Source organism: Antennarius striatus, chromosome 1, assembly GCF_040054535.1.
Source record: "Antennarius striatus isolate MH-2024 chromosome 1, ASM4005453v1, whole genome shotgun sequence".
NCBI lineage: Eukaryota > Metazoa > Chordata > Actinopteri > Lophiiformes > Antennariidae > Antennarius > Antennarius striatus.
The window spans coordinates 23,824,162-23,842,609 of record NC_090776.1 but is presented as its reverse complement, the minus strand read 5'-3'; the positions used below and the strand labels follow the sequence as shown (position 1 = coordinate 23,842,609).

The window sequence follows — 18,448 nt, the reverse complement described above, 5'->3', positions numbered from 1 at the left end:
TGACCAGTGCCTCTGGATTTACCAAGAGAATGACTGGTTTACTCCAAACATTTGAACAATTTAAATAACTAATGAAGTTAAGTTTGTGTCCCATGTGTGTAAAATGTATATACAGTAGAGACCTAGTGCTTCTCCTGAGGCATTAGGATAGGACACCTAATTAACAGTGTTCTCATTAATAATACATAATTTGAGCTGCTGAATTCCATCTGCTTAACATGAATGATAGTCCTCCTGATTTGGCAAGCCAGTTCTGTATTGACATTTCTAGATATATTACACTTTACTTTTTTACATGTATGGAAAAGATCATGGGTAGAAATAGGGGCAGAGAGTCACAAATCAAGGAGCTAATTCCTATCCCCAAGGGTAAGTGGGAATATTTATGTATAGTATAGCAATTTGACAGGCGTAGGTACATCTGGCTCTTAAAGGGAAAGGAAGATAACACTGAATGATTGGTTCATGTTGCATCCAAAACAATCGTATGACTAATTGAGAGACTGAACACAAATCCCTTTGCATCTGGCACCTTACTTTGCATAAAAATTGAACACCTTCTACCTCATGACAGTCCCTGCATGCCTGAACCATAAACCTCAGACCATTCCTTAGATCATTTAAATACAGCCTTTGGAGAATGTGAGACCTGTCAAGAAACCATAAAATTGAGTGTTTGCAGAAGACATTGTTTAGAGTTCTGAAATCATAATTGCAATTTCTTACTATTAAAGGCTACACTGCACTCATGCTACTATTAGTGCTACTATTTCCATGCTGACTATAGCAGACAGTTCACAAGGACGAGCTTTAAGGCCTTGTTCAGACTAGCCCCCTATATCCGATTTTTAGCCCATCCAGATTGATGTTGCATAACTTGTGTGTAGTCTGAACAGTCTCAATCAGATTTTTGCAGGACTGATTGAAACCACATTTGGGAGGTAGTTTCGTGTCAAATAGGGACAGAGGCGTCTGCAGTCTGAACAGCTCCCAACACCCTAATCAGATATGGCGGACAGGGACGTCATATTTGCGACATGAGAGCAAGGCGCCAGAAGGAAGAGCGTCGCGCTTTACGGAGTGGTAAAACACGGAAGAAGGAATTGAGGATGTCTGGTGTGTGTGAGTTTTCTCCACCTCTACCAGACAGTGATATCGCCAATACGCCAAGGTAACAAAACTTCATGTTTGTCGTTATTGTTGGTGTTGCCGGCGTTGCAATTATATGACCTCACACATTACGCGCACTGAATGACGACTCTGCCGCAATGTTGTTGCTATGGCAACCTGTCAAATCGGCCAATAATGTGGCCCAGTCTGAACAGAGCAAAATCACATTTGGACACTTGCTAAAAACAGTGTGAACAGCCATCCCTAAAAATCAGATATGGAAGGAAAACTGATATGCCTGCAGACTGAACAGGGCCTAAGTCTGTCCCACATAAGTTCGCACCTACAACTCCCATTGTAGAGAAGTTTTATTGGCAAATATTGTAATGACAATCAATAACACAATAAAGCTGCCCTTTTTCAAATCTAATAGACCAATAAATGATAAAGGGCAATACTTTTTGGCTAAGGGTTAGAATTAGGGTTTTTCTTTTTGACCATGCCAATAACACAATGACCAGCCAAATATTCATTCATTCATTCATTTTCTGCCGCTTTATCCGCCGTAGTGGGTCACGGGGAGCTGGACCCTTCTCAGCTGGCATAGGGCGTGAGGCGGGGGACACTCCGGGCACGACGCCAGTGCAACGTGGCCAGCCAAATATGTAATAGCTTATTGTGTTTTCAGCCAAAAATTATTACGTTATTGCTTCAGGACTTGTATTACATTATTGGCTGTTAACACAGTACTTCAGACTTGTGATTGACTTGTACATAATTATATGGGAAAATGTTAACAATTGCTGGATCCGGAACACTTGTACGAATTTCCAGCAATAACTGGTCTGGCGTGCTGTTTTCTTTTTTAACACATGTGTTACATGCACAAATTCTGAGGGCTTTCTTACAATCATGCTACCTGTGTTTTTTTTCTGAAATTATTGTTGGCGGCAAAATTATACATAGTTATATAGGTTATAGTTGACTGAATGTAAAGCTAAATGGCTACAACCATTCATGCACACACTGTAACCTACAGTAAATTTAGATGGAACAATTCACCTAAATTGCATATTGCACAGACACAGGAAGTATATTCAAACTCCACTCAGAATGGAATCCAACTCTAAACCTTCACCTGTGAGGTAACAGTGCTGCCCATTGTGCCAAAATACTGTCAAAAAAATCACCTAGTCACCTGAATTTATATGAGGGGTATGTATTATTATTTATGAGCACTTTGACTTCAAAATGGTACTGCCTTCCATTTCATTTCCAATTACATGACATGATAATATAGAATTTTTGCTTTATTTGGTATTGCATCTGAATACTTACTCCACAAGAGTCGAACAGTGAACACAAGTATTTGTTTACTCTGTTCACCACCTAATTTGACTGGAGAGCATCTATAAGCTGTGGGTTATTTTTTGCTATTATTCATTAATTTTAACTTGTGACTGTGACTTAATTCTTCATCAAACAGCTGTGGAATAGTCTATATAAGAGGAAAAGATACACCTCTGTGTCTCTCGTGTAAAGTGAGGATACCTGTCTTTTCGTAGAACATTTGAAATAGTCAATGCAAAGTAACTTGAATATTTGTCAGCATAATGACATGGCTGCTGTCAGTCTCTGCACAAACACAACCCGCTGAGTAGAAATAATGTCTGGTTATTAAATTCATTTTCATTCCTTGTATTTATTCACACTTAATCAAAAATGACAGAACAATCTGTTAAATCAGATGATAAAGATAACAGTGAAGCTTCCAATTCTGAGAAGGAGTTATCTGACAGATTAGAAATATTGCTATTGTAAATGAAGGAAGAATGTGTCGACTAACTGGAACTATTTCAAACCTGATCAATCAAAAATTTATATCCAAGTCTAAAACATTGATATCTGCTTTCAGAGTTGAAGCGCTAAAGTGGGGAAAAAAGACCTTTTCTACTTTTAAATGAAGATAATTATTCTGTACTTTATTCTCATTATTTTCATAATTAATGTCAAGTCACCCACAACTACCAAAAATCGAATTTCACTGTTCAAAGTTTTACTTTTTAGAGTTAAATTTAATTAAAAAATATGAAAATGAGTTCATGAAGTTGATAATCACTAACAAAAGGAGGCCTTGGTCGTGCAATTCATTGATTTTTTCCAGCAGTGAACAGTAAAATCAAAACTACAAAATGCTGAGTAAACCTGGTTAATTAAAGCTTACTGGCAAGAATGTCCTGCCCTATCAGATATCAACGGTATAAAACTATAAAATGCACAATATCTCCACTGTCAAAGCTGAATGTCTCTGAATGTTTAGGTGATATGATTGAATGCTTTACCCAAAAACATTGCCAGTGGTAATCACCATTGGGAGCCATCTGTGATGGCTGATTTATTGGTTTAACATCCTTATTATATTGTTTTTATTATTAAATATACTCATTAATTATGCTCATTGGATTTCACAGTAATCTGGTGGTGTAATATGGCAAGCTGCTAGTGTGATCATTTGTATTCATTAAAAGAAAGGTTGATGGTATCTCACTGGACCAAGAACAGCAACATCTGGCAGCATGACATGAAACTTTTATCAGGGTATTAAATGGTGCATATTGTACAGTAAGGCGGTATAACACTTTCTAACCATGAATAACAGCCTAATGTATTTGCTAATGAGAACGTCACAGAACATCACAAGGAAAGTAAACTTATTTCCAAGTCCCTTGACTTTTTATGCCAGACGATATGACAGAATTGTCTGTGGTTTCACTCATTTTGTTAGCTGTATTACTTTTGCAAATATTTTGGTGTAAACCATAAATTATACCAAAATATTTCCAAAAATAATACAGCTAATTACATCAGTTTGCTGGGGTGCTTTGAAGTATAGAGCTTTAAGAATTGTTGTAGCTTAAAGCAACACTATCAGCAATATTACTTTGCAACTATAGCTTTAAAGCTATTAACTACTTTATACTGGAATAAAAACACAATGTAGACATCAAAGTAATTGTAAGGCCAGTAAAGTTCAGGGAGGATGACTAAACTTTTGCACTTAGGCAATGTAATATTTCTGATATTACATGGCGGCATGGTGGCACAGTGGGTAGTGTTAAGAACGTAGCGCAGGGAGGCAGGACTCAAGTGCACAACACTGAGCGGTAAAATTACAAAACAAGGTTTATTCCAGGCAAGGTTCGGTACACCGGTAAAGCAGTCAATCCAGGCAGAGGTATCCAAGGCAGGAGGTGAAAAGGCAAGGTCACAAAATGAGCAAGGTTCAAACACAAAAAAGGTATGACTAGAACAATGATAAAGACTGGGACGTGAGCTATGAACTACGAACTGGCGACGAGACAAGACACAAAGGGGGAATATATGCAGGACTGATGTGGGTGATAGGAGACAGGTGCGGGAAACACAATCAGGGATCAGGTGCACGCAGAAAGGGAGGGGGTAGGGCAGTCAGGAACCTGGGACAGAGACAGGGGTAAGTGATGACAAAATAAAACAGGAAGACAAGACATGAAATATAGGGAAGCAAATAAAACACTAAATAAACAGGATCATGACAAGTAGGGCTGTTGACGCAGAGAAAATCGGTTTCGGGTTTGCGTCTTTGTGCATAGTTTGCATATATATATATATATATATATATATATATTAGCCTTAGCCTTGTCGTTCTCAACCACCTTCGGTGGTATTGGGATTTGGGTACTTCTAGTCCATACTGGGTACAGATGTTCCTGTACACTATCACAGCTACTTGGTTGTGCCTTTCCATGTATGCTGAGCTGGCGAGCATCTTACACCCTGCTACCACATGCTGGACTGACTCTGGGGCTTTTTTACATAGCCTGCACCTTGAGTCAGATCTACTGTGGTAGATATTGGCCTCTATTGCTCTTGTACTTAGGGCCTGTTCTTGTGCTGCCATGATCAGTGCCTCTGCGCTGTCTGTCAGTCCAGCTTTATTCAGCCTTTGGTAGGTCTTCTTGATATCAGCCACTTCCTCTATCTGACGGTGGTACATGCCGTGTAGGGGCTTGTCCCTCCATGTTGTCTCCTCCTCCTCCTCTTCCTCCTCAGGTTTCTGCTGTCTAAGGCGTTCACTGAGCAGTTCATCTATTGGGGCCATCTTCCTGATGTAGTCTTGGATTTTTGATGTCTCATCCTGGACTGTGGCCCTGACGCTCACTAGGCCTCGGCCTCCCTCTTTCCGCTTAGTGTACAGCCTCAGGATGCTGGACTTGGGGTGAAACCCTCCATGCATGGTGAGGAGCTTTCTCGTCTTGATGTCTGTGGCTTCTATCTCCTCCTTTGGCCAGCTTATGATCCCAGCGGGGTGTCTGATGACAGGCAGTGCATACATGTTGATGGCTCGGACCTTGTTCTTGCCATTCAGCTGACTTGTCAGGACTTACTCTCTGGAGGTATTTGGATGTGGATGACTTCCTTGTGGCCTTCTCATGGTTGTCATTAGCCTGTGGGATTCCAAGGTATTTGTAGCTGTCCTTGATGTCTTCTTTCCTGCCCCCTGGTAGGTCAACCCCTTCAGTTCTGATCATCTTGCCTCTTCTTGATACCATCCGGCCACATTTGTCTAATCTGAATGACATCCCTATGTCGTCGCTGTAGATCCTGGTGGTGTGGATCAGTGAGTCAATTTTTTCGCTCATTCCTGGCATACAGCTTGATGTCATCCATGTAGAGGAGATAGCTGATTGTTGGCCCACTTCGGAATCGGTATCCGTAGCCACTCTTTGTGATGATGTGACTGAGGGGGTTCAGGCCTATGCAGAACAGCAGTGGTGATAGTGCATCCCCTTGGTATATGCCGCACTTGATGTTAACTTGGGCAATTGGCTTGGAGTTAGTCTCCAGGGTTGTCTTCCACTTCCCCATTGAGTTCTTGATGAAGGCTCTTAGTGTCCTGTTGATCTTATACAGTGACGGACATTCCAGTATACACGTGTGTGGCATTGAATCGTTGGCTTTCTGGTAATCTATCCAGGTGGTGCACAAGTTGGTCTGCCTATTCTTACAGTCTCTGTGTACTGCTCTGTCCACCAGTAGCTGGTGCTTGGCTCCCCTGGTGTTACTACCAACTCCTTTCTGTGCCCCGCTGATTTATTGATCCATGTGCCTACTCATCTTAGCCGCCATGATGCCTGACAGGAGCTTCCATGTTGTATTGAGACAGCTTATTGGCCGGTAGTTGGATCGGGTAGATTCCTTCTGTGGGTCTTTCATGATCAGGACTGTCCTGCCTTCAGTCAACCATTCTGGGTGTGTCCCATCCCTTAGCAGCTGGTTCATCTGTGCTGCTAGACGCTCATGGAATGCTGTCAGCTTCTTTAGCCAGTATGTATGGATCATATCGGGGCCCGGTGCTGACCAACTCTTCATCTTTGACACGTTTTCTTGGATGTCTGCCATTGAGATGGTTACTAGTTCTTGTTCTGGGAGGCAGCTGTGGTCAATCCTCAGGTCCACTAGCCACTGGGCATCGGTGTTGTGTGATGCTTCTCTTTCCCATATGCCCTTCCAGTATTTCTCCACCTCAGCTCTTGGTGGGTCTGGCTGGATGCTATTTCCCTGCCACTGAGAGTACACCCTTGTTGGTTGAGTGGAGAAGGTCTTGTTTATTCTCCTGGCCTCAATCTCCGTGATGTATCTCTTCAGTCGGGTAGCCAGACCCGTTAGTCTCTGTTTGGCAGTTTTGAGTGCTTCAGGCATGGAGAGCTTGCTGTATTTCCTAGGTACCCCTTTATTTAACATGTTCCCCTTCTGTAGCTCGGCTAGCTGGCTGACTTCTCTCCTTGTCGCCTTTATCTTGGCCTCTAACCGTCTCTTCCATGGAGGGTATTGTTTGTTATGCCCTGTGTTGATCTTATATCCCAGCATCTCAAGGATTACTGTTGCTGTACTGTGGATCAGCTTGTTGGTCTCAGTTATGTTCCCTGTGGGGATGGTTCTTATTGCAGCATTCACATCTTCTAGCAGATTTTCTGAAGGTACTTGACAACTTAGCTTCGGTATTTTTCGGAGGCGCCAGGTTTCCATTTGGGTCACGCTCTTCCATCTCAGGTCAGCAGCTCTTATATTGAAGCTGTGTATGTCTCTTGGGGCTTGGTACCCAATCTTGGATTGTGGGGCTGGTGATATCCCCCCGCTGACCTGGCGTCCTGGCTCCCCCTTGCCATAGCATTGTTGTAGTATTTCATCGGTCTCTAGATGTGACAGCAGTTTTCGGTTACGGATGTTGGAACACTGGGCTAACAGCTGTTTCTTTGTTAGCCTTGATTGTGGGTTTCGAAGCATCCATTGGTCCCACATCTGCCCCATATATCCCCTCTTTCTGGGATTACTCGTGTAGTAGCATTCCAACAACTCCGTATTCTCCACCCTTGTCCATGTGTGTCTTGGTGTATATATACATACATATATATATATATATATATATATATATATATATATATATATATATATATCACCTTGCTGTTGTCATTCTAGATTCTCTTTCCCTCTAGTTCATTCTTCTTGCTGCTCTGCACGCCCTCCACAACCCCATTGCTGTACAGCCTTCAAAGTTTCATTTCTGTCATTATTATTCAGGCTCTACAGAGTCATCAGCCACCATCACCAGTGCCAGTGGATGCAGTGAATGAGCCCAAATATACTGTATGAATAAGAGTCTAAACATCATAGATGGTGTAGAAACCATGTTCTGGCAATAAAATTATAAGGTATTGTCCAATCTAACACTGACTATAGGAGGAATGAAAATGAATAGTTAGAAAGAAGTGTTAATATCCCTGTTCTGAAGAGTCATCTGGGTGTGTCGAAAAAATATGAAGTCATTTCACCTCTCATGAAGGTTGGAGTAAACTAACATCCAAATGACTCTGAAGTGACTCTAACCTCCTTGGGGTGGGGGCTAAGAGCCCGTAGGTGAAACCTATATGACTGGATTTCAGCACCTCTCATTATGACTTAACTAAGGTAAATATCTGAAACTCTCAACCAGCCATTCAGAACTAAACAAACCTCCTGGTTGAGATGGGAGATGACTTCAAGCTCTTCTTACAAGTCTAGGTGATTTTATTCAAAAATCATATAATATATTTAGTTCTACCATGACCTACATGACTGAGAATAACCATCGGCAATATCTTTGTTAGTCACTAAAAGAACGTCTTTCATGTCTCATCATTTTTACATTGTTCTTTTATGATTAAGATTATTACTGTATATGACCACAGCTGACATCAGTATTGGTGTTTAAGTCCATATATTGTTAATGTGGATAATCAAGTGTCTATTGCTATTAAAATAATGTGTTTGGGAAATATGTTGTCTATTTCTAAGTTTCATGTCAAATTGCTCTCAGTCATGTAGCTAGACAGGCCTCCTGAGTTTTGTGAAATGCTACCAAAGCTAATTAACAGGTTTCATGGAGCTTAATAACTGTCAAACTGCAGAGGAACAAAGCATGGAAAAACCAAGAAGGCTCATTCTCACAGGTCATATAATTAGATGACTTCTGTCTCCAGGGATATTTTTCAGGTAATTTCCTTTATACATTCTGGACATGGTGGATTCAAGGAGGATTACATAAATCCTGGTTGAGAGGAGCATGGCTAATATTTCATCATCTACATCTCCCCAGAATTATAATTTGGTCTGATTTCAGCCCGAATACACTTGTAATTGCAAACAGAACACTGCAACATGTCATCTACTAGCTTCATCAATATATTTCACAATATTTGTAAACAGTCACATTGAACTTAAATTTTATTTTCAATCAGAGTAAATTTTAATTGAACTTAATTTCCCACTTGCAGTAATCCTTGAGTTACTCACTGATGGATTTTTCTTCAGGTCAATATTCATCCCACATGTTAAAGATACTGTGTAATTACAATAGTCACACAGTGTTGAAAAAGAAGAACTTGTCAGAAGTACTGTAATACTACCCCCTAAACTGAATGATGTTTGATTTTTTTTTTTTTTACTCATTTGTAAAGAAGTTGTATGGAAAATTTTTAATTAAATTAATTCTTGAGGCTTCATTTTAACTGCCTCCTTGAAAAAAATTTTTTTATATATATATGTGTGTGTGTGTGTGTGTGTGTGTGTGTGTGTGTGTGTGTGTGTGTGTGTGTGTGTGTGTGTGTGTGTGTGTGTGTGTGTGTGTGTGTGTGTGTGTGTGTGTGTGTGAGTGTGTGAACAGTCAAATTGAACTTAAATTTTATTTTCACTCAAAATAAATTTTAATTGAACTGAATTTCCCACTTGCAGTAATCCTTTAGTTACTCACTGATATTAATGGATTTTTCTTCAGGTCAATATTCATATATATATATATATATATATATATATATATATATATATATATATATATATATATATATATATATGTATATATATATATATATATGTGTGTGTGTGTGTGTATATGTATGTGTATATATATATATATATATATATATATATATATATATATATATATGTGTGTGTGTGTGTGTGTGTGTGTGTGTGTGTATATAATATAACCTCCTGCAACAATAAAGCAAGGGATTAAAAAAAATAATCTATGGAAATTTCAAAGAAACACCAGTAGTTAAAGCTATCATAATCATGAAGAGTTTTTGTAAAATTAAGATCATCTACTTCATACTGTCATGAGTGAAACAAAAAAAAGTCACTTGTCTTGAAGCAAAAGGTCAGAAATCAATATGTATGGTACACTGTGGAGAATAAAGCACTCTTTTTATATGACTGCATTGACACCAGCTCTTAAACATGTGGCCTGTCTTTTCACTGCTTCAACAAGTTTCTATCATTTAAGTTCAGCACCAGTATCCATGGCACCACACAGAATAAAAATTTCATATCAACTGCAGAACAATGTGGTAAGTGACATAAATTTAATTCCCCTTCTAGGAGAGATTCTACGGCTAATGCATAAATGTAGGAGTTGTCAGCGGGTACTTGAGTTACCCATACAGACATCCCACACATTGCAAATGAGGATGTATAATTTTTCTCCTCAAGTTGACACATAGTTGAGAGGGAAACATCTCTTTGATGGCAGGTGTAACTTGCCATCATTGTAACCGTAGAGTTGCCTGAAGGCCAGTAAAATGCAACATAACTCTGGATCATTAGAAGTGGCTTTCAATCAGAAATCTAAATGTGGAAATAAAAGTACCTGATTATAAATCTGAGCAAGCACTAAATCAGGAATTTTCAGGTCCAAAGATCTACAGGCTTTAAGGTTGACATTAAAATAAAGTAAATACAATTGAAATGCATGATTCTGTAGATGTGAAAAGTATATATATTGTGTGTTTGTTCCCTGCTCAGATATTTGCAGACATGTGGATAAGAGAAGAACAAAACGCTGCAGATGATGCACCAACAGGAAAGCCACATGAAGTCTGACATCAGAACAAACAATTCGCTTTTGCTTTGTTACTTTGTCATGACCTGTGAAATCTTCATCTATCTGGTGTTAATGTTACGCTGCTCAGCATGGGTTGTGGCAGAAAGGGGAACTACAGTGGTCGAATATGGCGCCGCACGTTGGTTTGTAACTATCAACATTTGCAAGTCAGATGTTCGTATCATGAGGACTACCTGTCAGTAACATATTTTTGGAAAAGCAAGGAAGTAGTTCACTTTTAAAGGCAATGATGTCAAACAGGTTATTGCTGTGAATGTATGACAGTATGAGAGGTAGAGAATATTTCATATTCAAACTTACTGGTTAAACTACCTCTAAAATGTTTGCGTAGGTCAAGATGACCTTGAAATTATACCATTTATTTTAAGATTCCACTTTTGTTGTTCTTGTTACAGTTTAAATGACTTAAAACATCAAGATGAAACTTACATGATGTCAGTAGAAATACTCATCTGTTTTGATATCACATCTTTTTAATGTTTAAATTTCTTCACTTATGAATGTCATAAACAATTAACTTCAAGGCATGAGTCAGTAGTAATTAAAAGATGCATAAAAGCATACTGCTGCATGAGTTGCAACAGTCTATTAATACTGAAACCTCTTTTAACTTCACTGGTTTAATTTACTCTTTCTTTGTCCAGTCAGCACAAATAATGATGTGGTTTCCAATTTATGCCTACTTCAGTTTCACATCACTTTTTTCCAGCAACAGCATCACAGACAGATGCAGGAAATGCCTTGACGCTCCTTTTTTTTTTTTTGCCATTTAGCTAGTGAAATTACATCAGGAGGACATGAAAAGAAGACACTGACAGGAAGCCATTTTAGACTATAAAACATCAGCATCAGCAGCACAGAGCTGAGTGTGTGGCAAAGCTGTCTATTACTATGCTCTGTGAGAAAATGATGAATCCCAGCAGGATTCAAATCAGAGTGTAAATCATTCTCGATCAAAATACTCAGATTAAGGCCTGAAAGCAAATCAGTAATAATGACTTCACAGTGAATTGCAGCTGTAAAGCTTCCTGGTGACACCACAATACAATTCAGAGTGAGAAGAAACAGAAAAACACATTTAATAAGTAATATTGGTAAACAAAGGATACAGTTACACCAGTTACATCACCAGAGGAGCCAAATACCAGCTACTAGTCAAAAGAGCAGTCCACAGAGACTGTAAGAATAGACAGACCATCCAGTGCACTATCTGGAATGGTTACCAGAAACCTAACACATATACATACTGGAATTTTTTTAACGTATAAGATCAACAAGACACAAAGAGCCTTCATTTAAAGCAATGGAAATGTGGAAGACAATCAGCCAAGAGGCCAACTTGAAGCCATTTGGCCAAGTCAACGTGGCATGTATCACGAGGATGCACTATTGCCACTGCTGTTCTGTGTAGGCCTAAACCCCCTCAGTCAGATCGTCTCAATAATGGATGTGAATATCAATTCTGAAGTAGGGCAACAATCGGCCACCTGCTCTAAATGGATGACATCAAGCCGTACACCAAGAATAAGCGAGACCTTTACTCTGATTTTCTCTGGTACTTGATACCTCGAGAGAGTAAGGAAAGTATTGAGAAGTCAGCTGAATGGCAAGAGCAAAGTCTGAGCCATTAACATGTATGCACTGCCAGTTATCACATATCCTGCTGGGATCATAAACTGTCCAAAAGAGGAAATAGAATCCACAGATATCAAGAAAAGTAAGCTCCTGCCCCTGCATGGAGTGTTTCACCCCAAACATGGCACCCTGAAGCAGTATGCTAAGTGGAAATAGGGAGGCCAAGTATTACTGAGTATCAGATCCACTGTCCAGGATAAAATATCTAACATCAAGAAGATAGCCCCCAAAGATGAACTGCTCTGTGAATGCCTCAGGCAGCAGAATCCTGATGAGATCTACCAATGGCTCAAAAATGGTAGAATGACAGACAGCACAGAGGTACAGTATAGGTTGTATAAGGAAACGCCCGAGACAGTCCAGCATGTAATAGCAGAGTGTATGATACTCACCAGACCTGGATACCCTGGAGAGACACAATCAAGTGGCTGGTATAGTATACAGGAACATCTGTACCCAGTATGGACTAAAAGTATACAAATTCCAACGGGACATACACCCAAAGGTGATTGAGAATAACAGGGCTAAGCTCCTGTGGTACTTCAGCTTCCAGACTGACAAACAACTACTTGCTAAGTAAGTGGACATAGTGGTGGTGGACAAAGAGCATACGAGTACAGGGGTGATAGTTGTGGTGATACCACCTGACGCCAACATCTGGAAGAAAGAACACGAAAAGATGGAGAAGTATCAAGGGTTGAAATAACAGCTGGAACAAATGTGTAAAGTTAATACTAATGTGGTCCTTGAGGTAGTAGAAGCACTTGGGGCAGTGATACCCAAACTGGGAGAATGGCTTCAACAGAATCCTGGAACAACAACTGAAGCCTTAGTGCAGAAGAGCGCAATCCTAGGAAAAGTTAAGATACTTTGCTGAATCCTCAAACTCCCAGGTCTCTGGTAGAGGACCCAAGCTTCTTCAGTACATAGATATCACCCTACAATGGTGAGAAGGATGGGTGGATGGACGGACAAACAGATGGACAGAAAGACGGATAGACAGATAGATAGATCTCACTGTACAAACACACAGTATTGACCTTTTAATGCAATTAATATGCTTTTTATCATGTGATCTGCTAGTTACCAATTACTCTATGAGGCACTGTTTAATCACAGTTATTGTCATTATGTGAAAATATCATCATCTGTAGCAGCACAGGACTGAAGAGAGAGGAAACAGTTTTGACCTTTGAGTTTCTGCATGCATGAGTTTTTCTGCAACTCACGCAAGTGTAATAGATGTAGGGAAATTGTATCTCATGATTTACTGCATGTAGCTGTGACTTAAATGTCAAAGTGTCACACATGCCAGGCGTGTTTCAGGTCTGCTATTGACTACAAATGACTCTGTACGTGATTATCAAGGCCCTCAAACAGAAACCATTTTGCAAGATATGTAAATTTGGAGGAGGAAGAGGCAAACCACAAGATGTCAATAATGAAAATTATAGAAGAGCAATAATTCACTAAAAGCTGCCCCAGCTCATACATTCCTTCATGTAGTTGACAGCATTGCTATTTCAAGTGGTGTAGACAAACATGTGCCTGCCAAGTCTGCCAAAAGTACTTTTTTGTCGCACATCTTCATTTTCAGTTCAGATAAGTCTGATTCAGGTCAAACTGTTGGTCAATGAAGTGGCCATTCCCAGCTCTTTTTTTTGGCAGCATTAGTATTGTATGTCAAGGATTGACTCACAATAAAGAGGTTTAACATTGTGTGTGAGACAAATATTGGAGCAAATATCACTTCAGGGCCAGCTAGTCAATATGACTGTTCTTGTTCTTGACATGTATTTTCTATGCCTATAAAATGATGAAGTGATCTCACACTATACTAACTTTGTTTTAGTCAGCTAAACACATTATATAAATTATAATCGTTTTGCCAAAACCTGTTTTTTTACATTATGAAACCTGTTTTGTTTACTAGAGTAAGTGCTACAGCCTGTCCTCATGCAGCCTGATCATCCTTTATCAATCCTTTCATTCACATTACTTCATCCACTGTTTTTGCAGGGAGCTGGAGCCTCCCAGCTGACTGAGGGTGTGGGGTGGGAGTAAGACAGTGGTAACGTGTGCTGTAGGTGTGACAGAGGGGTTCAAGGTGGAGGTGGGACTGCATCAGGGATCAGCTCTGAGCCCCTTGTTCGTTATGGTGATGGACAGGCTGACAGACGAGGTCAGACAGGAATCTCCATGGACTGATGTTTGCAGATGACATTGTGATCTGCAGTGAGAGCAGGGAACAGGTGGATGAGAAGCTAGAGAGGTAGAGGTTTGTCCTGGAAAGGAGAGGAATGAAGGTTACCCGCAGTTAGACAGAGTACATGTGTGTGAATTAAGTGGAAGAGTGAGTTTACAGGGAGAAGAGATCAAGAAGGTGGAGGATGTTAAGTACTTAGGGTCAACAGTCCAGAACATTGGAGACTGTGGAAAAGAGGTGAAGTAGTGCTGTATGTAGATGCAGCATGGAACGGGTAGACAAAAGTGTCAGGTGTGATGTGTGATAGAAGAGTTCACCTAAAATGAAAGGAAAGGTGTACAAAACTGGTGAGACCAGCGATGTTGTTTGGTCTAGAGACAATGTCACTGGGGAAAAGAAAGGAGACAGAGCTGGAGGTAGCAGAGATTGTCACGGCTCGAACAAGACTGGTGGTTAACACAGAAGCACAACAGACAAACGGGCGAGTCAGGAATCTCAAAAAGGGTTAGTTTAATCAAACAGGCCGGGTTCAGGTATCGGGTGATCAGTCCAAACAGCAAACGAATCAGACAGACGGCAAGAGAACAGACAGAGTCCAATAATCCAGGCAGGGTCATACACAAGAGGCAGTCCAAAAAAACCAGGCAGACATATCCGAGGTGGAGTAAACTAAAGGCATGGTCCGAGAAACAGGCTGAGTCAATCACATAAACTAGAACAGCAAGCAGGATACAAAGGCTGGAAGGTCAGGGCGAACTCGAAACAATCTGGCAGAGAGCAGAAGACTGAGGTGGCATATGAAGGGTGGAGGCAGATTGGGGAGTGGCTGCAGGCGTGTGGAGAGAAGGCAGGTGATGGGAATGAACTGATTGCAAATGAGGGAAGGATCGGATATGATATGGTAGGAAAGGTAAAATGAAAAACAGAAACTATTAGACACGAGGTGTGACAGAGAATTGATGCTGAGGTTCTCTTTGGGAGTGACCAGGATGGATAGGATCAGAAATGAGTACATCAGAGGGACAGCACATGTTAGAGGTTTTGGAGATTAAGTCAGAGAGGCCAGACTGAGATGGTTTGGACATGTCCAGAGGAGAGATGGTGAATATATTGGTAGAGGGCTACTGAGTTTTGAACTGCCAGGCAGGAGGCCTAGAGGAAGACCAAAGAGGAGGTTTATGGATGTAGTGAAAGAGGACATGAAGGTAGGTGGTGTGAGAGAAGAGGATGCAGAAGACAGGGTTAGATGGAGGCAACTGATTCGTTGTAGCGACCCCTGAAGGGAAAAGCCAAAAGGAGAAGAACAACAAGCTGCAATTCTGATATCTAGCAAGGTTTTCTTTCGCCTAACATGAATGCCTAAATGTGCTCCATGGTTGTACTTTTTTTTAATATGTTGCTGTTGCTCTCCTCTGTAAGTATTTCTTCCTTGGTCATGATTTCATCTCATAAGACTTTCCCTTTCCTGTTATGTGGCTATGTGGTTAAAGATACATTTTGGGGCATTTTAATCTTAATACACCTATTATGCTGCATTTTGGCATGCAATGTATGAATGTTCTCTAATTCTCACACCTGAATGAATATAAAATGTGCCATCTGGTAGACAATACACATGTATCAGTATCTCTCCTGAGACTGTTGCTGAAGCGACCCGGCCCCAGATAAGCGGTTGAAGATAGATTGATGGATGGATTTCAAGTCATTCCTTCATTATATCACCTTGGGTAGAACATTAGAAATATGCGTCTTTAATACTGTGATGGTTATGTTCCAAAGAAATCTGTATTTTGGCAGCAAGTTTTCTGAACACTTTTTGTAAGGGAATCAATGTAAGTATGTCATTGTTTGCTTGTTCATTTAAAAGCACTTGATCATTATGACAGCTGCATTAAGTCAGAACTAGTCTCAAATTAATTTTAAAATCTGGTGAAACTTTTCCCCTCACTGCAGCAGTGAGCAGCATGTTGTGAAAATGTCCTTTCTTCGTCATATCTCATGATCTTATAATGTCATTAAAAGAGCCTGCCTGCAGTTCATGACACCCAAAACCACTATGAGACTATCCATCCATTCATTTTCTTCTGCTTTATCTGCCGCAGCGGGTCACAGGGAGTGACATTAATATTTATGAGCTTTTTAACTATTTACATCCCACTTCAAAGTAGTGATGTATTGTAATTGTCAGTGTTCGTCCGTCCATCCATACTTTAGTATGTCCACCAAATACATTCGCAACCTTTGCAGAGAGAACATGGGAACGAAAATGAGATGACCTTGATGACCTTGACCTTGAGAAAATTAGGTCAAGGTAAAATTTCAACATTTGTACACTCAGGAACCGTATAAAATAGAAAGTCGAGGAGGAAAACCAGTGTAAGACCATAGATCAAAGCTAGAGCTTTGACCAGTGATAGTAGGTCAGAGCACTAGCTTTGATCTTTGACCCAAGCAAGTAGGTCAGGGTGTCACAGGATGTTAAAGTCTGTGACTGCTTTGTTTACATTTGAATTATGATAATTTTAATGAACATGTCCAAAAGGGAACTCATAGTAAACATATTTGACATAATAAGAATATTAGTGTTTTGTCACAAAAAGTTCTTTGTCCCACTTTGTTCTTTATGTCACTTCAAATCGTTTGCCAATGATATTAAATGTATTCATTCATGTGTGTAACATGTACATACAGTATAATACAGAAAGTTGAAATTACCTAAAATTAGTTTTTGTATTAAAAATGGAGTAGGTCAATCTGAGAAAAGAACTGTTAAACTCTGTGGTGGTGAATGGCATCAACTGTTTCTCTATATTTAGTGTTCATTCAATGAAGTGTCTGGTGCTGCCAAACCTAAGAGCATTTGTCACATTAGTGGTCAACAGAAGTGTCAATTGGCTATTTTATGTGTTTCATGTTGGTTAGCAGGAGACAATCAAACACAACAATGGAAAGTCCCAACTGAAAATGCTGAAAGTTTTGAATTAATAAAGCCAATCATTGAAGATATCGGCTACTAATGTAACTATGCATTTAATGGAGCTAAACTGAGGATAATGTGGTATCAAATACTTGCAGTGCAGCTCCAGTGGATTTTCCAAAGTAGCTTTTTCCCCCCCCAGCTTTCTGAGGCATTAGCTGGCAATGTCAGATTTTTTGTCAGGGCCTCAGAATCAGAATTAAAATTCAGACAAAGTATTTTGTATTATTGTATTATTGTTGAATAGGAATCAGGAATCCATATAGAAACATGCAGAGACACCAGTGCCTAGAGACACATAACCTACCCCAAAGGAAAAGAAAAAAGATGATTTGTAAGTTAATTGGTAAAATGGATATATTCATGCCAGCATATGTCCACCATCAGATTTAAAGCAACCAGCTCTTCCCCAGAATATGGAGATTGCCAGAAGTCATTTGGCAAACACAGAAAATCATTAAATGAAATGGAATGAGACAAGGAAATAGTGGGCTCTAATCAGTAAATTAAAGTAAATTTTTCATGCAAAACTTTGATGACTCACCTCTTGCTGTAAATCCTTGATGATTTTAGTCTTCCTCTCCATCTCCACTTTAAGAAATTTAATCTATAGACAGAACAGACAACATAATACGATCAGCATTGAATATTTTTTGATTCATTGGACGTATACAATTTGATGACGTTATAGATCCCATCAAGCAATGTACATTGACAGCAATAGTTGAGGTAAGATTTATTAATTCTTTTAATGGTTGAAAAAAATTCCAAAATAGGCTTAAAATATAGGCTGTATTCAGTTTCTACCATCCAGAGTCTCCTGCACTCATCCAGTGGAACAACTTTTTTTTATTAATCAAAGATCACTCCAGTAGGTTTTAGCCACAAATTAACACACATTTGCTTTTCTTTATTGCTGCTTTATTGCTTTATTGTTGTAGGTAGGTATCTGGAGGACTGACTCATAATAAACAACATCATTCACATTCATCAAAATGCAGCAACATGTAGTCCACTGCAACAATGTGAATAATGAACTTCT

General features: G+C 39.7%; 1 protein-coding gene across 1 annotated transcript in view; it reads right to left on the bottom strand.

The window, feature by feature from the left end:
• luzp2 (leucine zipper protein 2) overlaps nt 1-18,448 on the bottom strand; it is a 148,495-nt gene that overhangs the window by 42,053 nt on the left and 87,994 nt on the right. Inside the window, exon 5 of the mRNA XM_068319528.1 lies at nt 17,951-18,013. Coding sequence (XP_068175629.1) covers nt 17,951-18,013 — 63 coding nt within the window. The remainder of the gene's footprint in view (nt 1-17,950; nt 18,014-18,448) is intronic.